Source organism: Rattus norvegicus, chromosome 14 (assembly GCF_021556685.1).
Source record: "Rattus norvegicus strain SHRSP/BbbUtx chromosome 14, alternate assembly SHRSP_T2T, whole genome shotgun sequence".
Lineage (NCBI taxonomy): Eukaryota > Metazoa > Chordata > Mammalia > Rodentia > Muridae > Rattus > Rattus norvegicus.
In genome coordinates, this window is record NC_141547.1 from 71,907,398 (window position 1) to 71,931,221 (window position 23,824).

Below are 23,824 nucleotides of genomic sequence, written 5' to 3' on the forward strand. Positions count from 1 at the left end.
CAGAATCCTTTGTCTCTTGGAGTTGTTTGGTGTGACCAATGGGGCACAAGTGAGACAGAGCAGAAGAATAGTTGGAAGACATCTTGTTTCCTGCTTCTGTGTGGTTGTGATAATCCCTCTGGTGGCACAGTCCCTTCTCTACACATTCAGTTTTATGCATGCTCTGTCCCCTCAAGACTTCTGAGGTGCCTGACATTGCTCGAGCTTCAGATACCTCAAGGTCATTACCTGATACTTTATACCCTACCTGCACCTTTGAATCAATTTTGTTCATTCAAGTCTCCATAGAGAAATATTTTAGACTGTGCTCCACGACTTCCTGCCTTGTCCCCAGGTAGCATATGCTCAGAAGTCAGAGACCTTAGTTTGTGGTCCCAAGAGAGATTGACCTCATACATTCTCAAGCACCAGGTCCCTAATATGTCCATACCAGCTTTCTTCTTTTTATGCAGGAGTTGGGTGTGGTACTTTATAGAAGTTAGAAAACATTATGTCACTAACATGACTTCTTTTTTTTAAATAAAAAAGTACATATTACAAACACCCTTCATGAGGCCATTCACAAAGGGTACATTTAGTAAATGGTTGCTGCTAGTATCTGTAGGTATTTGATCTCCTCCCCACCCCCATTTCTCTAAGGAAATTTTGCAAGAATGAAAGTTCCTAACATAGAGTGGCTTTTCAGTGCTGGTGTTATGTTCTCCAAGGAACAAACTAGATTTACTTGGCCATGTGATTAATCTTAAAGGATGCCTCCCTAATGCTGCTTTTAAAAATCAGTATTAAAGAGAATTGTTGAATCTTCTAAGTAACTAAGGTTAAAAAAAATTCAGAGCTTGCATGGGAAAGAAGAAGGAAGCTTGTTTAGAATAACATTATTTCATTTAAAGTATCAGTGGAGGCTGATGACAGATGTAGGGTTGGGTCATCATGAATGCCATGTCATAGAGTATGAATTACCCAGTCTATTCTGTCAAATGTTATAGTCAGATTATTTCAGAGAAAAGAAACTCTAGTGACACATGTATTGTGCATCATCCAGAAAAAAAGCTCAACATGGAGACAGTTGATAACCAATTAACCAATAATTCATCTTTTAGACTTGATGCCTTTATTTTCCATTGGGAAATGATCTTGTTCCAAACTTGGATCCAGAAGTTTTAAGTGGGAGTCATACCAGCTCCAGGGGTGGATATGATGCAGTCACAACCAAGGTTCATCCCTTTGGTCAATTATTGGTTAAGGGACCAATAATAGTTAGATGTCTGTCATAGCTGAGCCTTCTGCCAGAATTAGTGCCTTCTGCTAGAATTCTCTCCTTGGACCACAAATTCATGCTAGGTCCCTTGCCCCATCAAGCAAGAAACAAACAAATCACAAAACAATGCCAACCACAGCTGTAGGCGGCCATCTTTGTCACAAAACAGAAGCTTGCCAAAGTTGAAGCTAGCACTGAAAAGAATTGATCCTGAGGTGGAAAATGTACAACATTGGTGGCAAAGCCTGTGTAACCAGATCTATTTCCAAATTTCTCTTAGTCTGTTTCTGTTTCTCATGAGTTCTATCAGGTTCTAGTAGGTGTAATCTGAAGAGTCTGGATTAATGTGCAGACTTTTCAGGTCTGATAGCCCTCTCTTTCTCTCCCTCCCTCTCCCTTCACTTCACTTCTCTTTCTCTTTATCTCCATGAATACTACACTTAAAAAGAACTTTTCAATGATTACTTTGGCATGGTTTTTATTGAGCACCTACTATGGCAGGTAAAATTCTGAGATAGAAAGATGGACAGAAATACTTCTATATCAGATAGACAAATGAGAGCATGTGTGAACAATATAGTGGGTCACCTTTGTGAAAAGTTGGAGTTCTACAGTGGTGATGAGGAATGTGGACTTTGAGATTAGACTGCCTGGGACTACTGTGCACTTATGATTGACGTCATGCATGTCTTATCCTTCCTGTTCCCCTTGTTTCTGTACTTGTAAAATTAGGGCATAATTACAGCCAGGATTGTCTTAGTCCAACTTGGCTTCTATGACAAAATACCCCAAACTAAGTATCAATAAACCACTTATATGCATTGTATTTCTGAAGGCTGGTTGTGCAAGGTCAGTTGCTGGTAGACTCACTGTCTGCATAGGGCTCATGACCTTCTAGAAGAAGGAAGTGTATAATACAGAAATATGACTGGATACATATTCATTGCAAGGTAGTCTTTACCAAGAATGATAGGAATGAGACTTGGATTGTTTTTAGAAACAAACCAATCTCCTCCCTCTTTACAAAAACATTCACAGATGTAGAAAAATGATGCCTGAGATAGTTTTTAAGGACTAAAAGACACAAGCATTTCTGGAAGGGTTTTTTTTTTATCATTTACATATGAAACCTGCATTTCATTTCCCGCAGCAGCTGTCTGACTCTCATCGTCACCCTGCTAATAACTTAAAATGAAATTCATCTTGGGCATAAAACCAGTGAAAGAGACTCCATTTTAAAAATCTACGTGAAGTAGATTTTGTAATGAAGAATCATTTACAAGATAAGGTAGACAAAATGCCTTTGTTGGGATGGGACTGTAGCTCAGCTGGTGGAGTGCAAGCCTGGCACGCATAAAGCCCTGGGTTTGATCCCCAGCGCCGTGGACCCAGGCATAATTGTGCATGCCTATGATCCCAACACTTGCGAGCTAGAGGATCAAGAGTTCAACCTTATCTTCAGCTATTTAACAAGACCTTGCTCAAAATTGCATTAGTAGAGCTCAGTCAGAAGAAAGTTTTAATTATATGACTATCTTGTGGGTCAAGAGAGTTTTCATAGTTTCTCCAGGAAATTCATATGGTTTCAAATGGCCTATATTTTATTGCATATTTCTGTTGGCTGTTTGCTATACTGGGTAGGCTGGAATTCTAGCAGTATCTGTTATCTATAGCGAGGTGACTATCTCAAACCCACTGTTTTTTCTCTTTTTGTCTATTCTTGATGTTGTTGACCTCTGTGCCTATGGAGTGATTCAGAGAGCAAGAAGTAGACAGTTCAGCAGGCAGAATACAGTAATATAGTTAACTCAAGGTGTGCATAGAACACTGACTTTATTTACATAGGCTGTGTGATCATTGTGTCACCTCTGATGATGGCAGTGCCCCACTTTGGGACCCACTCCATAAATACAGTCACGCTTGTGCAGCTGGCCCAGGGATTTCTCTCCATGGGCTCAGTTCTCACTTTCATTCTTCCTTGTTGTGACATGTCTGTGTACCCTTTCCTGATTTTGGCTACCCCAAGTCCTTATGTCATTTAAGGTCTAGTGGGTAGAAATTTCTCTGACCTTCCTATATCATCTCGGAATTTGGAAGTAAACACTTAACACTTTGCATAACTTAGCATTTTCTTTTTCAGAGCACAGGGACTGGTGTATGGGTGTGTGGGTGCGCATGCCATTTCTTGTCTTCTTAGGACTCCAGTGGCAGACACTGGGCTCCGTTCATCTTGTTCCTTCCTTATGACATGCACCGTAGGCACTAAAGTCCTTAATGGACACGGAGAAGGACACATAGAAGATCCAGGAAGGGAAAGACACAGAGAATACCATTACTGCAGACCAAAGTAGTGGTGCACAAGACAGAGATTAAATGGCTGAGATTAAATAGGGAATCCCAGTGGGCAGCAGATGCCAATGCTAATGAAAATGGCTGAAGGATGTGAGAGGCTTGAAAGGGTAGCAGCTTGTCCTGATGTTTGGTTCCTCCCTGTTCATCCTCGCTCCAGCTCACATTAGAATGCTTTGCTGCATTCTAACTCTGGGTAATTTGTTAGAAACATTTGTTTTTGAGTAATTTAAGTGGCATCCTTGTTTGGGGAGAAACCTATTTGTGCTAGAAAACTATTTTGCTTCAATCAACACCTCGAGTTCTTCTCTCAGGCTTCCCTATTTCTCTCTTTCACTCCTTCTCAATTGAAAATAACACTGACATGTCAGGGGGCATGAGGAGACTGCAGAATATGATCCCTTCTTCCTCCGCAACTGTTGTACTCACAGAAACATTTGTATCTTGGCATGCCTAGTGGTTTTTCTCTGTGAGAAGTCTTTGGCTTCCAACCCCAGGAGTCATGGCCTATGTGTCTCTAGCATAGAATGGATCTGTTTACCATGGTGACACAGTGGTTTGCCACTGTGTCAGAGTACACTCCACACTCTAGCCTGCATGAAATAAGGTTACTGCCATCATTCTCCGTCTGATTCAGCACTCAGTGTCTGCTCCACACTGTCCCATTAGATAACTGTGGATGGCTGGGTTGATAGCATAGTCCAGTGCTTTGTAAGCATGAGAAACTGAGTTTGATCCTTCAGAACCCAAATAAACACAAGCCAGGCATGGTGGCACATGCTTGGAATCACTGTGCTGGAGAGATGGGAATAGGTAGTTTCTGGGCTCACTAGTCAGCCAGGCTACACAGGTAAGTGAGCTGCATGTTCAGTGAACTCTCTGGCTCAAAGAACAAGATAGATGGTACCTGAGGAGAGATAGCTGATGTCTTCTGCTGCGTACACACACACACACACACACACACACACACACACACACACACACACACACAGAAAGAGAGAGTACAAGCATAAATGGATAAATAAATAAATTTATCACTCTATTTTAATTTGTTAGGAAACTCTTAGCATCTCTTGCTCTTTTTTTGACTCCTGAGAATTGTCAACAAATTCCACTAAAATGTTATGACTATTCTAAATAACAAACACAACTGGAGTTTTATGAATATTTAATGAGGCAGTGTCACTACCCGCTGGTTGTATTGCCAAGGGCATTCAAATTTGTTAACATCATCTTAATTTGCTTAAATATTTAGGATCTTTACTTCAGGGGGTCCATGTCTGGGGTTATTGCATGCCGTTCATTTTGGTGTGATTTCAACTGGTTGGTGGTTTGTCTTATTTTGTTAACTCTGCCAGAGCCATCTGTAAAAAAAATGTGTTCTGAATCCCAGTATCACTTGCTCCACCTTCCAGCACTCCAGATTAGATCAGAGTGTAAGCCACTGTGGAACTCATGTTGCAACATTCAGGCCTGCAGTCCGGATCACAACTCATCGTCTTCTGATATAGAATCCAGGTAATCTGTATCAACATAGAGGAGAAACCCGGAGAACAAGCTGTCTGCCCAGCCTGGATCTGAGAAGAGGCCATTCTGGTCATTGAAGAAAATCTCCAGCCAGACCTCATCTTCTGGCTGCAGGTAGATGACTGTGGACCCTGAAGCCACATCGTGGTTCCCTGTGTTGGCATCAAAGGTCCTTATCCGGTACTGCCCATTGTGCACCAGCCCGATGGCTAGGTGCTTATTGGCCAACGTGATATCATAAGAAAAATAATAGATCCCTGGGAAAGCACAAATGAACTTCCCTGTTGCAGGGTTGTAGTGCTCCCCCTCATTGAAGAGGACTTTGTTAAATATGATGGGTAGTCTTTCTTCTGGGTAGCTGGTTGTGATGCCAACTGAAAAGGCAGATTTGAGCACGATGCTTCCACATCTGCACACTCCAGGCAGTCCTGGGTCCCCTTGATCTCCTCGGTCTCCCTTTGGCCCAGGAGGCCCAGCTGGACCAACTTCTCCTTTCTCACCCTCTGGTCCTATGGGTCCTTTCTTCCCAGTCTCTCCTTGGTCTCCTTTCTCACCAGCAAGGCCCAGGGGTCCAGTCTTACCTTTTAGACCTTCAAAAATAATCAACAGCTAAATTAATAGTTCTTCCAGAGAGTCACAAACAACATACCTATCCATTGCTAACATACCTTAGCCATGTCTGAAAACAGTCAACTATCTATAGCATTATACTAATTAAAAAGCCTTTGAAAATCATTGATATTCTAAAAATGAAAATTAAAAAGTTCTCATAGATTTCCTCCAGTATTGGAGACCTTGATTAGACCCTAACTAATTAAACTAATTAGATGTTATTTTGAAGACAGATTAACTGGTGCATATTAGTCGTACCCTGGTACTTGTTACTACAGAATGAGTCCCGGGGCAGATAGAACTCGATGATGCTTTGGAGACAGCTTAGTCTTTGTCCTGCTCTATTCCTGTTAGACTTCACGATAAAGTAATTAATCAAAATCAAATCTGCTATTTGTCAACTATACCAGCGTCGATATTAAATGTTTTATTCAAATGCATTATCTTCTTTAAATCTCATAAGAATTTTACAAACTAAAAATTAACTCCATTGCAGAGAACAGAGCCAGTGAGTGATGGAGCTGCTATCTCAACCTGAGCTTGTCCAACTCTGTAGCCTGGGTACCCCACTTTCTAGGAGAATATGTTGGGTCGATCCTGGAAACTGTAAGTACACCTGAAACATTGGGCTTCTTATGTTGCTATAACTGAAAAATAATGGCTGCTTTCACCATGCTATAGGTTTACTTTTGGAAGGGGAAACTGAGTCCCAAGGGGATGAAAGCACTTGACTGTGTATCAGGATTAGAAGGATCCCAAGCCTTCCCAGCCTCATGGTTGTTTTCTCCCTTCCATCTAAATGCCTCTTTCTTTGTGGTTGATTGGCTCTGCCATTGAATGGATCACTTTAGATTTGTCTCCTAATTTCTCCGAGTCTCCTTAGATATAGAAAAAACAATGGATGCCAAAGAATTTCAATGAATTCTAAGCCACTGTGTGTTGAGTATGCATTATTTCTGTATGTTCAAATCTTTACATACATAGGTTAGCTAGAGGCTAGATATATAGAGAGAATGATCTTGATCTGAAACTATCAATAAAATTGACTTTTTAAAAAAAAACACACCAATTGTTATTAATTTTGTGACTGAATCCATGTCTTAAACACACTTACATAATAGTATTTCCACCCAAAGTATCCAAATTGTTATTATCTGTTATTATTATACTTTTTGTCATCTGGGAAAATGTATTGTTAATGCATGGTTTCACTTGCAGCCGTGGTTTTCTTCCCAGTAATTTTTACTCAGCTAAGCCTTTTATCTCTTGGTGCTTTGATATCAATTATTGGAGTGCTGTACATACTTCAATGCATACATGTGATAACCTGATTCCTTTTTTCCAGTTAATTGGCAAAATTAACAAGGAAATATCTTGGTAATGTAAATTTTAGGAGAATTAAAACTTTGCCCTCAAAATGTCAAGTATGCCCTTTAATCGTGAAAGTGGCTGTCTAACAATTCACAGCACAGAGAGGTTACTGCCAATGAATATCACCATTGTTTATGAGATGAGATCAGTGTTTTTATCAACAACAGTTGTGTCCCCTTAATGCAGTTGGTCCTTTTAAGTTGAAATTCTATTGGTCCAAGTGGAACACACATGATAGATGTTTCTTGAAACAAGGTCAAAACCTTAACTTTCAATGCTTGATTCATTGGTGTAGAAATGGCATATAAACTTTCTTTTGCTGGTAAGAAATCAAAGACTACCATGTCTGGAATTTGTATTTTAGCTTCAATAGTAGCTTAACCTTCTCTGCCTTTTCTGTATTGATCTTCAATACAGTAATAAAACTGTTCTTGTCTCAGTAACAATTTTAACTACAGGATCTTGTTACAAACACAAACCATGCTGCTTAGAAAATTCTGGATTAGTCATTCATTCTCTGGCTTCAAGGGCTCCATTTGTAACCCAGAGACATTGGATATTCGTCCACTCTGAGCTTAGTGGGTAACACAGTTAATTGTGACTCACCATGTCTCAGATAAAACCCACTTCAGCTGTGGACAGGGTAGTGAATCTGAAGGGGTAAGATCCTCCTAACTTAGGCTTCCCAAGCATTGAACAAAAGGTTTGAAGTAGGTTGCTTGAGGGCTCATTCCCTTGCAAATTTGTTGAGCACAACTTAAGTTGAGAAATTTAAATTGAAAATTTGTTGAGAACAAGTACTGAAATGCAAGTTATAAATACAAGGAGCTCTTTACAACCTCAGTGCTTTCTTTCTCTGTTGCAATACATGTAATACCCTGAGCTGCTGCACTCACTGGGGTAAATGTAATAATAATACAGAGGAATTTTTCCTTTTTATGTGCAGAGTTTTCCCATGTATCAGAAGACTACATACTCAGAAGAAAAATAAAAGAGGATAAATCATCATGCATTAAGGATTAAACTTTGTATTACTGAAGCTTAGTCATACAGAGTGGTTTGTTTCTTGTAGTTCTCTCTCAAAGGGGTCTACCTAGGTTTCCTCTTTAGAATCATTTCCATACATTATCCATCTAACAAACTTTCCTTCCTTCCTTCCTTCCTCCCTCCCTCCCTCCCTTCCTTCATTCCTTCCTTCCTTCCTTCCTTCCTTCCTTCCTTCCTTCCTTCCTCCCTTCCTTCCTTCTTCCTTCTTTCTTCATTCCTTCCTTCTTTTTTCCTTCCTTCCTTCCATCAATGCATTTATATACTCATTCAGCCATATATCTTATGTTAATTTCATTTATTATTGACTGACTATTCACTACATGTAAGCCTTCATGATAGAAGCTTGGTATGATAAGCTATGGATACTGTAATTCACATATCAAACTGGAATAAAGACTGTTCCATGAGGGCTTCAGAGATGGCTCAACTGTTAAATGACAGTCTCTCAACCAAAAATATTAAGAATGCTTTGTGAGGTAGTTCTAGCAATATTCAAATGAGCACACTCTCAGATTTAATTGAATGCTATATTATGATAATTGTTACAGACCAGTGAGATGTGTTTTTGCAAAGAATTGATGATTTGGTGTAATAATCTCCTCCTTTCTAAATTAGAATAGGACAGTTGAAAAAAGCACACTGTTAGTTCTGCCTAGACTTGGTTGAGGGCAAGGCAATCTGGTATCTAAGAAGGGAGCACATACAAAAAGACCCTGTGCAGCCTTGGACTCATCTGCAGCCACACTACAAACATGGTTTCTGAGGGATATGTGTGCCTTTTCACAACCAGTCAGGCTTATCTTTCCTTTCTGAGCTGTGTATAGCCTTCAGTGTGGCTGTTGGATTGATAAAACCTCAGATTGGAAAAGTCACTTATTTTTTTAATCCCAATAATTTCATTTGTAGCATTATTTTATTGCATATTACAGTTATGGCAGATTATAATGGTGAATATTAGCATAAATGAGTTCCTGACACATAGTGAGCTCTTCTTAATATATGGTCAGCATTTGGAGCTCCAGCAATGACGAGCTTAGATCATCTTTTTCCTTTACCTTCTGACAAATACCTGTGTTCCTGGAGACTAGAGCATATGTAGCAGTCGTGTCCTTTTTGACAGTTTGCAATGTCTAGAGCTGTTCTTGTTTGTCACAGTTAGGGAAAGTGTGCCACTGATATCCAGGGAGATGCTGTCAAATACCACACCAAACACTCTACCCTGCACATACCATACCTGACCCTAAAAATTATTCAGCACTAAATGACATTGGTGTGGAGGCTGGGGAGCACTCTCCAGAAAGTTGATAGTAATAGGTACACAAAAATGTTTCCAAGTAAATAGTTACTCAGAAATAGATGCATAGAGAGATGAATAGATTGTATACAGGACTAGCCCTAACCCTATAGGGATAAAATTGTAGCATTTAAGAATATTACATCTGATATGAAATAACGGTATTACTACCTCATAGATATATTAATCTTTTTTGTTTGTTTACTCTGTGACTTTGGATAGCCACAGATTTATTTTTTGATCTGTGGATCAAAATTTAATAATGAATAATACCTAACATTTCCCAGTACTTAGCACATGGCAATTAATGTATGGGATATTCTACATATATAACTATTCTTAAAATTCACAATTTCCCTTATTATTGAGATTTGCCCAGGGATGCTAAGTCTTAGCTGAGCCAAGATTTGAATCTGTTTTTCTTCTTGTGTGATTAGCCATTGCACTCTTCCTTCCAGACAGCGCAAGATGAAAGGGTCAGTATATAGAACTATAATTTGTGTGTCATAGAAATGTAAGGATATTCAAAATCATGGCTCTGTAATAATCTGATTCCACATGAGCTATTTTATAGACAGACACCTTTGAATAACTATGTTTAAGCTCCAAATTCAAGGTTGCTTTTTTGACATTGAATCTTTATGTAATGTCCTTTAATATTGAACAATGCTCTTGTATTTGACAGATATTGATTTGTCCAATGTTTTCTGCATGGAATATTTGGAAATGATGCATTAGCCAATAATCTGGATATATACCATGGCAGTGACTCACAGAACCCCAGTAAATCAGGTCTGGTGATTGGGGAGCGGCAGATTGTTTTAGATCTATGTATTTTTCCTTCTTATCTTTTTCACATGTGCACTCACAAGCTTGTTTTCAAAGATTGATTCCCAACCCCTTTCTCTTGTGGAGTTCACATAACTTCTGTAGAATTTCAATTTGGTTTCCTCTGAAGGACTGTGAAGCTTCCCAGGGTAATCTATCTGCAGAGGGGAAAGCCTAAACACCAGCGAAGGACTAGAGAGCAATTGTATTGTCTCAAAGAGCTAGGTGAAGTCTACATGGTAGCTGTTACAGGATAGCTGTGAGAGGGCTGTGAGAGGAAAGGCCACCCATAGGACACTCTTGTCCTTTTAGCTGTACACATAGAAAAATCTAGAAACCCTTGAGGAATACTTGTGTAGAAAATTAGCTCTGAGCAGGGTGGCAGCTGAGTTTCTGCATGGCAATTCATTCCCTTCTCTGTCCCATCTGCTTGTCTACCTAAGCTTCTGCGCATCCAGCTGTTGTCCAGCAGTCCCAGTCCCCAGTTGTTGGGGGTCCAGCTCTAGCAGTCATGCCCAGTACCTGCCCATCTGTGCTCATCTCCCACAGTGCCTTTAACCAGGACCAGTTTTCTTACTTTTCCAATGTCACAAACATCCACGAGAGAAAGTCGTCATTGTGGCCAGCTAAGGTTGGAAAGAGTTTGAAGCATAAGTGTCATGGTGGAGCGAATGGAAGTGGAGAGGTGATTGAAGGAATAGTTCCCACTGAGAAGAAGCAACAGAGGGAGCGGTTTAAGGAGGGTGGAGGAGAGTGTTGGCAGAACCTCCTGGTGATTCCTTACCTGCAGTGCCCTTTTCCCCCTTCTCTCCTTTTCTGCCATCTCTACCATCCCTTCCAGGAAGGCCAATGCGACCATGGGGTCCAGGGGAGCCATTTGCTCCAGGAGGACCTGGGGGCCCAGGTAAGCCAGGGATGCTGCAGATGTACCTTGGAGAGTAGCTCTCCCCCTTAGCCTGATTGCCCCGAGGTTGTCCACTTGCACAGATGGCAAGACTTGTCACGTAGAGCAGGACAATCATCTTGGGCTCTAGAAGAGAAGTACAGACATCAGTGTACTCTCCTGGGAAGGGCTTTGGTGCAATGGAGTTAGGGTGAGCAGAAGAATGGGCTGTGCTTAGCTGCCCTCCAGCATTTGCTTTTCCTCCCATTTAGAACCCAGCGCCCTCTTTTGATTTAAGAATCCATCAATCCACTGTTGACAGGATCCTGACTTCCCCACGGTCTAATGTAGATGAAGGGGGAAAAGATTCTAAACACATTTCTTCGCTGTATTTATTCTGAAAGAATGGATGGTCTTAGCAAAACATACTTTCCTTCTTGCAAGACTAATTTATTATAAAAGGAAAATGACATATTCAAATGACTTAGATAAATACCAGCACAGTTGCCGCTCTGCTGGGATAATTAATTGCCCTTGACAGGTTACTATATAATTATTTTCAGTCTTCTTGTATGTGTCTGTGTTGTGGAGAAAGGTGATATTGTGCCGATCCTGTGATTTAGAATTTTGCTTTTTTCACTTAACATTGATTTAAGCTCTTATAGGGACAGTTACTTATAAATTAACCTCTCTCTCTCTCTCTCTCTCTCTCTCTCTCTCTCTCTCTCTCTCTCTCTCTTCCTCTCTCCCTCCTCTCCTATGTGTATAAGTTGCTTTCAGAGTTGTGCCAATGTAACACACACTATGTCTCATCCCCCTCATCTTTGCAGGAATCCATCCGTTTCTCAGAATTCATGGGAGAAAAGACACATTTTTAGAAAACCCATGTTTTTCACTTGTTAATCATGTATAATGCCAATTAGTGTTAATTGAAGTACTGTTCGTATCCTAAGGGAGTCTGAAACTTTAATTTAAAATCTACAGGCTATAATGCCTCCATGTCCCATTAAGCTGTTAGCACTGGGGGTCAATTAAAGAGCTGTGTGAACTTAAACCAGGCACAGTGCCACATGTGCCCTGTGAAGCCGATACGGGTCTCTTTGACTCTAACCTCATAGGACTTGGCTTCTTACTCCACAGAGCCTGGATGCAGAGAGCAACAAATGATATATTAGCATGACAATCCTGGCATGTAGGCAGCATAAACTTGGGAGATCTGAATTTTCAGGCTATGTCATCCGGAGGGCTGAGCAGTTTCTTCAGTGGGAGAATTCACACAGTGTTTCTTTGGGTTGTGTCAATGAGCTTCTGGAGAGCTAGACCTGGGTTATCATATAGAATCTTCATAGTGCTTGATCTGGACAACATTCTCTTAAGGGGAATAATAATACAAAGAGGGAAGAGTGATCAAATGTTAGTTTTGATGGACATCTCAGAAAATTTAAAAGGTATACCGTACACCATACCACTTTTTATGGTGCTCATGCAAAGATTGTAACATCTTGGAATTATACCCAGAAGTTTGCCCCAGCTCAGGAATGTATGTGAGATTTTAGAATCATTTCAGGTCTTAGAAATCTTATCATCATCATAAAAAATTAGCTAAAATCATGTATTCAGTGTTACTAGACTCCTCTCCCATGAAAGGATAAAAACACTTTTGTCATGTTTTGTGTACTGGATCTGCCATACAATATTATATCAATCTGTGTTCTGCTACTATAATGAAACACCTGAGGCAAGGGGTTCAGAAAGGAAAGAGGTGTATTTAGTTAACAGTCTGGAGGCTGAAAAATCTGGAGACTGAAAATGCTGTGGCCCAGACTCTCCAAAAGCCTTGACTGCATCACAGCGTTGTGTATGACATCGAGGCAGGAGGACTAGGCCTACTGGAAGCTAGAACAATGGAGAGTGCCTATTATGTAACTTTGCTCTGGGGCCGGTTCCTTAAAGCTCACATTGCCTCTCACAAAGATCACAGTGAGACCAAACTTCTAACATTGGAACCCTCATGTTAAATCATACCTCCAGCAGGGCAAATACCAACCCTCAAGCAAATGATCCTAGTGTTCAAATGGGCCTAAGGCTATGGTTCTGATAGCAACATGAGCTCCTCAGGGAACTTCAAGGCAGAGGACTACTACAAAAGAGTTTCTGCTGGCAAGGCAGGGATGTTGTTCCCACAGACTCTCAACATCTATAGCTGCCTGCCAAGACCTGCACAAGAGCACACCAGTCAACATTCCAATGTGAATAGGGGCAAAACTCACAGCTTCCCTCCCCTCCTTGGTTGAGAAGCTACAGGCAGTCTATGGCTGCTGAGGGAGACAGAGTCTTTTTTTTTTTTTGGAGACAAGCCCCATGGTAAGTTGTCTAAGCCCTAGTGGTCAGCCTAAACTCATGTATGTATAGACAACACTAATTTATATATATATATATATACATATACATATACATATATATCACATGTGCACATTCATGTGCACACATGTGCATGTGCGTGCACACACACACGCGCACACACATACACACAGCATTACTTGGAAAAGGAGATATGGGGGATCATGGCAGGAATTGGAATACCTATGATCAGAATGCATTATGCTCATGTATGATTTTTTTTTTGCAAAAACAAGTATGAGTTGATCTGAAGAAAACTCGGATAAAAAATAATAGAATTGAGCATTGATTAAAAAACCAGTTCCTCTTCCTCATAGGAGGATGCTCAGGAGGAGGTTTTTAACTAAGCACACAGAGCGCCAAAGGCTGTGGACTGAGGCCAAGAGGTATTTCTATGAAAGGCTTGAGGATCTTGGGAGAAAGGGAGCTCAGGCACCAATGGTGGTGTGGAAGTCGTCATAGGAACATTAGGGAAGAAGAGTCAGTTGAGGATCTGGTATGTTGGAGTGTGTTTGGAAGAAGGAAGAAGTCACCACTATCAAGCAGTATGTACTCAAAGGGGGAACAAAATAAGCAGTTAAAACAGTCTTATCATTATATGAATGGACTGACTGTCATTGTCAAAAGCACTAGAGAACTGTCCAGTACATGAGCCTAAATACTGGCATGCAGATTCAGTTAGGACCTTTGAGCATTGCTCAAGATGCTTATTTACTAGCAGTCACCAGCAGGGAGGAACAATGTCTTGTCATACTCACTGCATGACATGGCATGATGTTGAGTGTTGAGTCAAGTCTTGGGACTCAGTTCATGCATGAAGATGATAGAATGTGAGTTACCATGGAAAACCACAGTGGTTTCTCACCAGGATGACCCTTAGTTTCCTTTACCAGTCAACATCGCATGTCTACAAGATCTATTTGATCCTCACAGCTCTCCTATGTCATGTGACATTATCTTTGATTTTCCTGCTCAGTCCCAGTTCTAGCTGTAATGGTGTCCATCAAAGGCACCTGGTACAACTTGTCCAAGGATCATTGTGGTTTCCTTCTTCTGGGTAAAATTCCTGCACCAACACATCCATGTGGCTTAACTTCTCACCTCTTTCTTGAGTTTTTTCTCACTTGCCATCTTGTTCAGTTCAACCACTGTCATCTTATTTAATATTGGGAAGTGTATTGATTATCTCCAACCCCTTCTTCCTGCTCTATGTTTTCTTCCCTCTCTTGCATTATCATCTCAACTCACTAGAGATGCCTATCTTTATTTTATGGTATGCATTTTTTTTTCCAGATAGGACCCATAGCATCTAAACTCCACAAGGGCAATGATCTTTCATTTGTTGATGGGTTCAATTGTCTAAAACAGCATTTAACATAAACCTCCAATTTGGGAGAAGAGACTTTGTGGAGAGTGAGGCATGATTTCTGTGGTGAAAAAACTATGATAAGTTATGAGAATATTATAAGACAAAGAAGGTTGAAAGGTTTTCCCTGCAACCATGGGCTCCTTTTGCGGTGTTTAAGACTACACATTAAGAACTTCAATGGTTTAGTTTATGTAGCCTACAGTGCTTAAATGTATTAAAATACTTTTGCATATATAGCTAGTGTATTTCCAAAAATGGAAAGGAAAAGGGTGCAAAGTTATAGGTAAATCTATTGTTGTTTGTCTGTCTCATAGATAACTGGTTTCTTCCCTAGTGATGAGTCCTGTTGCTTGTGTGTTCTTCCCCAGCTTGGCTTTATGAATACAGCATTCTCAGCTTGTTCACAAACCTCATGTGTGAGGGATTTATCCCAAGACCATCACCACACCATAGGTACTAAGATTTAAAGAGGCTCAAGGCCAAGATATGAGTTGTGTTGTTTTTGCATATAGAGTCACTTACCTCTAGATTATTTATAATGCCTAACATAATTTGAATTGTACTGTTCACAACATAGTAAGAAAAAGCCTGCACTCATGCAGTAGATAGATACTAAACAATCATTACTTAATGCTTGATCTGTGATTCATTGGTCGCAGTCATGTGGAACCTCTGGAGAGAGCGTCTGGGCATCTGGCTATATTGACATCTCTTCACAAAGAGGCACCACAATTCTTTTGTTTCAGGAACTCTAGGATGTCTGTCATAAATATTTGTTACATTAACTAGTGTCCCACTAATGGACACTTGGGAAGCTTCATTACTTCGTTATTATAATTGCTACTATAATGAATATTTATATTTACTGGTCTCAACATGCTTTTTGACAAATACAGGAACTATTTCCTAGGTTTTCTTACTTTATTTTTAATTATGTGTGTCTATGTGTAAGTGCACATGTGTGACTACAAGAGCCTGACAAGGCTAGGGATGTTAGATTCCGTGGAGCCAGAATTATAGACAGTTGTGAGCTTAACATGGATGGGTATGCTGTAAACTAAACCCAGGTTCTCTGAAAGATCAGAAAGACTCTTAAACACTGAGATACCTCTCCAGCTTCCTCCTATTTTTTTTACATACATTTAAAATATTTTTACCATTAAAGCACTTTCTAAAGTCTAATATTTTATGTTTAGGAAAATTTTCCAACTCTATGATACTAAAAATAATTTAACAATGATTTTATCCTCACATTTCATTTTATCATATACAAAAAATTGATCCACTGGCCTTTTTCTAATTAAAAAATGGTGAGGTAGTGATACAAATGCACAGTTCCAGCACCATTTCCTGAACAATCCATTTTCATCTAAGCCACAGTTTAAAGCATCACAAAGCATTTGGCTGTTTTGACTGAGAATAAACCACATGAGTCAAAACTTTACATTATAATGATTTTGGACAGCTTGAAAAGACATAATTTGCACAGCATAAAACTAATCAAAGTATACAACTCAATACACATTATAATCCAACCTTAGAATATGTTTTAAATCCTCAGGAGAAAACATCTCCATTAGCAGTCCCCTCTCCTGCAAGGTGCTTTCATGCATTGGCTTGAATTATGCAAATTTATGCAGAATATGTACTGACATGGTTTTTTCCCCCTCCTGCTTTTATGCTTCTTTGGTCTTAGAAAATCAAAGCTCTGCATATAATGCTAATCTCACACAGGTCCTGAATGCTAAATGTGAATGATTTCCTATCTTAGCTTTTTCTTTAGAGATAACGAAGTGACAGGCTTTTAGATTTTAAATCATGCATTTAAAAATATGGATATAACAAAATTTTCATGTAAATATGTACTTTGACGCCTTAAGGCAGGATATGGCTTATAGTAGCATGTGATTCTTTTAGTTATAAAATTCTTTCTCACCAAACTATCTGTAAGAAGTACCTGGAGAGACAGACCAAGTCCATGTAGACGCTGAGCCTCCAGAAAGTGTCTATGTAGCTTGAGATGTACTTATGAATAGTGTGATATTTTTGTTCTAAGAGTAGAGAATGTTATTCATGAGAACATAGATGCTGGAAAACAGTTCAAGGGTCACTTCTGGGGATAGACCACAAGGAATTAGACACAGAGTTGTAAACTGATATTTACACACTCATGTTTAAGACAGCGTCATTCCCAACTGCCCAAAAGAGCAGCCCAAGAATTCACTAACAGTTACATAAACTATAGCACACAAATGCAATAGCCGTAAAAATCAGAATGCACTTTGATGAATGCTACAACATGGATGGACTTTCAAGGCATTATGCTCATAAAATGCTCCAGTCGGAAAAAGGTCTGATACTAAAAACATTTCTTTTATTCGACTTCCCTAAACAAGTCATATTCACAGAGACAAAACTTTTATAATTCACAAAATGGCACAGCCAGGATTTGAACTGACATCTTGTTGGAAACAATGAATGTTCTTTTATTGCTTCACGACAGAAGACTGGATTTGATTAATTCAAGTTCAAACTGCGTTTTGCCTGGAATTCATTTAGACGATGAGAGGTGACTTAGGAGGGCCAAAACAGGACCTCTTCTTGGCTTCTGAGGTGGACATTGCTCAATATCAGGATCTGTTTTAGCTTTACTAGAAGGTGGCAGTGAGTTTAGGATTAGATCCGAACTTTCTACACTGCAGCTCCTTCTCTGGTGAGCCCCTCAGCTCCTTGTACCTCCCATTTTCCTGTCCAGGATTGATTTTCTATTTGGATGAGGTCCCCTCTTCTGGACCTATTCAGATCTCCTCAAGGTCACATAGCTGGTTTTAAACCTATTTACTTGCTCATTTCCCTAACAAAACATAAACTCCATATTCCTGACATGTATAGCAAGCTAATCTACAGTAGAAACTCAACAAAAGTTGAATGAAAAAAGTACGTACTCATCAGGGTTTTCTACATCAGTTCATGATTTATAGTTCTGGCTGCTCTGTGTAAAGTGCTGTGATGGCCGGACAGTGAAAAAAAGAAATTTGGACATTTGCAAATATTTTTATAATTTCCAGATTAACCCCTAGTCCATATCACCCACCCGAGGGTTCCTTTGTGATAGGCTGCAAGAAGAGAAATGGGCTACAAACCATTGTTCATGGCCAAGAAAGCTAGTGTCAGTCAGAAATTCGGAGGTAGGTCTTCACTTCCTGGATTCTTTCTATAGAGCTACCTGCTTACTAAGTCAAAACCTCCATCATAAATGAAGATGGGCCATGATATTGACATTTGCCAAAGTTCTGAAAAAGAGAATAAACACCATACCGTGCTCTGGGAGGGTAGGTTGCTGCAGGATTCCCAGTGTACAAAAGTCAGGATCTTTCCTGAGAGCTCGGTGAAAAACTTGCTTTGGTACCAGACAGAATAGCGGGTCCAAGTTCTCAAAGATTTCCAAATAGTTGAGCTAAAAATAATCTTCTCGTTTAGTCCCAAAGAGCCAGAGGCCCTGGAAGTCATTTATCCAGTGAAGCTCAACTCAGGGATCAGTTAAAATTATGGTTTTGTTTGGGACAAGCTGTAAGTGCCGGCTTTCCTTGACTGGTGAGGTTGGAAGATTACCATCTCTCTTGCTGTGGCCTCTTTTAAAGATTGCTTATTTAATTTTTTCCTTTTTTCATTGATTTTCCAATAAGATGGTTCCGGGAAAAAAATTACTCACTGACTGGAAATTGGTTGTTAGTGTTGAAAAACGAAGCATTTACTGCTTGGGGGATTTTAGATGGGGTCCAAAAACTATCATCCCTATTCTTGGTAAATATGGCAGCATGTTGGCCTTTCATTCTACTGCAAAAGAGAAGGGCTATGCAATTGTATTGAATCTTTGTTCTTTGCTGAATAGACAAATGATTGCATATTTTGCGAGATGGATATATCTTTGTTCCTATAGACATTTCCTAACATATCCAAAGGCATAATGTGTCTCCAAAGCCCAACTAGTTCATCGTTGCTGCAATCAATGTCCTTGTTACCATTTGATATGTATTTCTTATATCTCCTTGGCAACAGGAATACATGATGTCATTTATGGAAATTGTGTGATAAAAAAAAATCTTGTCTTTAATCTCATTTTCCTCCTAATTCTTCTTAAGAGTAGCAATTCTAAATGAAGGAATTTCCCCCCCCCCCCCTAGAGTCTTGGTAGTGGATACGGATCACAGATTTGACCAAGAACATGAGTGACTCTCACTCCGGTGCAATTTGTATTACCTTCAGCTGCCCATCCTCCAGGCCAAAGGGGAGGTTTCTTTAAATTTGTTGACTTTCAGAAAAGGAACATCATCATAGCATGTGCAAAGTCTTAAACCTCAAGCCAGCTATTTAATTTTCTAGATCAGTATAGAATCCTAGTCATAGAGTTTCTCTATGTTTGCTTCTCATCATCAAATAAAATGGTTGTTCTTAATTATTTGCAAGTTTTCTTACAGTCCTCAATATGTAATAAAGGGCATTGAGTGTCAGCCACAGAAAGCTTAATTTTAGGTAGCCCAGCCTCTTAATTAATTAGTAGTTAAAAAAAGTGATGACTTTAATGGACTTTTTTTTGCTGCCCATAAAGTAGAGTAATCTCTGCTGGGGAACCTGAACTAATCTGTTGACCAGTAACTGGTGTTGTGTGTTCTTTTCCATTTCGTTCCTTTGTTCACTCATTTCTCCTTCCTTTCCTTTCTTCCTTTTTCTTTTTCTTCATTCTTTTGTTTTGTCTTAATTTGAGACAAAGTGTCACTATGTAGTTCTGACTGTCCTACAAATCAGTATGTAGACAAGGCTAGTCTTGAACTCACAAAGATCTGGCTGGCTCTGCCTCCCAAGTGCTGGGATTAAGGGGGTGTGCCACTATACCCAGCTAGTATTTACCACACTTTATGTGCAAATATTTTTCATATCATTGAAGGATCATAGTATTTTTAATGCTCTCCCATATTTGATTTTTGCCCTTTCTAAAGTCACTTTTCATTTTAGGTAACTCAATACAATCTATATCTTTCTTCACTTACTTTTCTCTTCAGAGAGAATGAGCTTTTGAAATGCCCTCTTAGCATGTTCAGAACTCAGATGTGGATAATAGTTTTTAGGTATATTTCATGCAGTTATTGTCGCACTTATTTCAGAAGCACTGGCAAAAAATGTATGGGTAGAAAACAGGCTGAAGGGAGCCTTGGCTTAGATTAATGCCTAAGATTCCATTTTGCCTGCTATTTGCTGCAAGGCTAAGGTCTCACTCTGTTTTTTCCTAAGCATATATTTTGTTTTCCTCTCAGCTCATGCTATTACTTTCCTGAAGTTTTTACTTGGTTTTCAATTTAATTCAGTTCAACTCATTCAAGTCCACCCAATGTTCTGAGAATACACAATAGATTTCTGGGAACCCAAGCTCTCAAGAAAGAGAACATTAAAGTCCAGGACAGACTACAGTTTTCTCCATTCCACAGTCCAGTATAGCTAGTTAGAAGCTACCAACATGACATTTGAAACATACAAAATTGGGAAGCCATATGCAGAATTGGCCCTTAGTGGTGGGTTCATTACCACACTGGACACACACACACACACACACACACACACACACACACACACACACACACAGAGATGGACACACACATAGACACACACATATGCACAGTCACACACACACACAAACACATACATACATTTTATTAGTAACTAGAATTGCTTTTAATATATGGTTCTGGCTGGGATTAAGTGAGCTGATAACAAGCTGCAGGGCCCCCAGTCCTCACTGTATTCTCTTGCCCTACTTTTACAGGTACATGCCGAAGGGAGTGTGATCTGTAACTAAGATGCCCCGCCCACCATGATACAGATTTTTTTCCCTAGGGTGCTGCTAACTTTAGAAGAGCAAGTTTCTGTGCACACAGTTTGCAGTCTTGTGGGCTTCGTGGTTACATCCCCCACTTTCTCTCCACAGGTGCACTGAGATCAATCAATCTTAGAAATCAATCTTATCACTCTAGCCTCAGTCTTGTGCAAAATAGTCCCCATGGACAGTTTCCTGATCACTCAAGTCCTCTCCAGCCCCTTTCTCCATCTATTTGTCTTTGTTCTGCATCACTGCTTCCTTCAGAATCTCTCCCTGATACTCTGAAACTTCTACGAAACTCTCCCTTGATCTCTCCTCACATGCTTTTTGGACCTTTTGATGCACCAATGGTTCTAAACTAGGTCTACTGAACTAACAAACCTATGTATAAACTTTGTGTTTTTTTCTCCCCATAGTTCCCTGGGGTGATTCTGATGGGAATATAGGCTTTCAGAACCGTCGCCTGTCACTTATCTTCTTTTATTCATGACCTCATCTTGTTGTTCTGGTACCATATGGTAGGTACCAGGATCAGAATGCTTAATTTTATAAAAAACACAGAGAATGCTTATAGAGTTAAATTGAATGGAGAAGACAGCATCCCTCAAGTAGTCCCAGAACTGTGCTTGGCGAGATGTTAAGCATCCTGTTATCCTGGAATTTCAGTTGAAGAATTAAGACAGAGTAGAATGGACCACCAGTGAGTGTCCAACTACTTTCTGAGATCTGATTAAAAATGAGAATATTCTAACATTCACTCTCATTCATTTTCAATGTACAATTGACAAGAACCCAAAAGAAATCACTGAACAGGTTAGGGGTATGTGGGAAGAACGTTGCTGGGAGCTCTTTCCTTTGTCCTATTACCTGGGCCATGAGTGAGAGGCTTGTGGGTGTCTCATCATGGAAATGTACTAAAATAGCCATAGGAAGTTTGACTCCCAGTCTGAAAGTTTGGAAGGTAAAGGTTGAATTGAGAGAAGAGAGCAGAGCAGGGCCAGCTATGGAGCAATGAGTACTCTAGGAAATAGAGTCACTAGGAAGCTAGAGGGGACTGGGCCATCTATACCAGCCCTTTGGTTTTCACAGGGAGTTTCCTCCAGGACACAGAAGCTGATTTGCTTTGGGGGGCCTCACCAGACACCAGCTTGGGAGTGAGTTGTCCATGCCAGGATGTTGTAAAGCATGAGGGTCCCAAGGGACCCTGATGACTTTACTTGATAGAGTTGATATTTGAATACTTGGGACAGGTAGCAGGTGCTAACAGCAGGGGAAAAGGGGTGTACAGGTGTCACTTAGGTAGTTTGATTGTTTTTCTCTCACTCTCTTACCTTCTGAGCTGACTGTAAGCTGACACGAGTGAGTGAGAGTTGTGGTGGGGATGAGGTGATGGTAGCTGAGTATTCCACATCGTGAGCTGAAGCCATGGAGAAGGGGCAGGTTTTGTACTGGATGAGAAATAGATGTTTTTACATTATTTTCTTTAGAACCTGAAGATGATTCCTATAGACTGACCGAAGTATTTGTGTGTCTAGTACTACCAGAAATCTGAAAAATTTGCTTGCTAAGTCATGAAAACCTAGGGGAGAATCAAATAGCTGGTGGGAGAGAGATGAGCTTGTTTCTTATTTAATCTTTAATAGATTAAATAAGATCTTTAATCAACTTAATACATTTTGGAGAGTGTTCAAAAGAGACAGAGAAGGGATTAGTAGGTGTTTCATAGGTAATACAGTTGATGTATGGTTCAGAGTATGTCTGTCTAAAGGAATGATATGACCTAAATATGAAGCAAGAGGAAGAGTTAACAGCAGAGGAGCAGGAAAAGACTTCCAGACTGAGAGAACCCTACATCAGAGCAACCAACATAGGAGAGGATGAAGAGAGGGCACTGAACAGTAGTGAGTGTGATGGTGTGCCTGGACCATGTGCGGCTCTGCTCAACATGGGAGGTCTTGCTCTATATTTTGGGTTAGATAGAATCCCAGAGGGCGGCAAGCAGTCACTTTGGGCAGATGGTTGAGTTTTTCCCCTGCTGTTGCTGCTGCTGCTGTTGCTGCTGAGGGTGATGGAGGCAGAGCTGGTAGCTGCTGCCTCTTTCTGCCTTTACAAAGTGGCATAAAACAATGAAATCATTCAGCTTGGCCTCTGACCTGGAACTACTTTTATTATAGGGAAGAAGTAGATTCAGATGAGAAAAGGGGTTACATATTTTTTAAAAAGGGAACATGTCGGCTCATTGAAGGAACAAGTATGATTGGCCCCTCCTATGTGTCAGGCACTGTTCTAGGCCCAGGCATACAAACTTCAGAGGAGAAAGCAAGGCCCCAGTTTGAACCCAGTGGGGATTTTACATTCCCCCTGCCTTAGAAGATAGCTCCCTGCTTTTCTTAGACCAGACACAAATAAACAGCTTCCACAGACGTGAATTTTACATACTTTTGCTATGCTATTATTCTAAGCCAGAATGACAGCTTGGGTCTCTGCCTCATGGCCAAGCTTTGTCCACTAAGTAAAGCGTCACCAAGACCCTACTCCTCACTTTTCTTTCTTCTTTTCTTATCTTTCTTTCTTTCTTTCTTTCTTTCTTTCTTTCTTTCTTTCTTTCTCTCTTTCTTCCTTCCTTCCTTCCTTCCTCCCTTTCTTTCTTTCTTTCTTTCTCTTCCCTTCTTTCTTTCTTTCTTTCTTTCTTTCTTTCTTTCTTTCTTTCTTTCTTTCTCTTTCTTTCTTTCTTTCTTTCTTTCTTTCTTTCTCTCTCTCTCTTTCTCTTTCTTTCTTTTTTGAGATATAAGAACATTCATTATAGGAAATATAACATCTATCTAGGGCTATAATGATTATCTTTGTACAAAATATCACTTTTCATATTCAAAACATAAGGATTTTATTAAAAAAGTACAGGAAAATTCAAACACACTCAAAAGATGAAGGGTGTGTCCAGTGAGTTCATGCTTCCACCACCCGTCTTCAGTGGTTTCGAAGGTTGATGCTGTTGGCTTGACACCCTTATACTC

The 23,824-nt window shown here is 40.0% G+C and overlaps 1 protein-coding gene across 4 annotated transcripts in view; it reads right to left on the minus strand.

The window, feature by feature from the left end:
* Window positions 1–4,695: 4,695 nt before the first annotated feature.
* The window catches only part of C1qtnf7 (C1q and TNF related 7), a 112,475-nt gene continuing 93,346 nt past the window's right edge, over window positions 4,696–23,824 (minus strand). For 2 of the 4 annotated variants that reach the window (NM_001436831.1, NM_001436830.1), the window contains exons 2-3: window positions 11,071–11,316; window positions 4,759–5,724 (exon numbers count right to left, since the gene is read on the minus strand). In NM_001436831.1, coding sequence (NP_001423760.1) covers window positions 5,093–5,724; window positions 11,071–11,308 — 870 coding nt within the window. In that variant the 5' untranslated portion in view covers window positions 11,309–11,316 and the 3' untranslated portion in view covers window positions 4,759–5,092. Of the gene's footprint in view, window positions 5,725–11,070; window positions 11,317–12,280; window positions 12,541–18,256; window positions 18,318–23,824 lie in introns of those variants that run through there. The other 2 variants (NM_001107221.1, XM_087583099.1) reach the window with 2 other exon arrangements.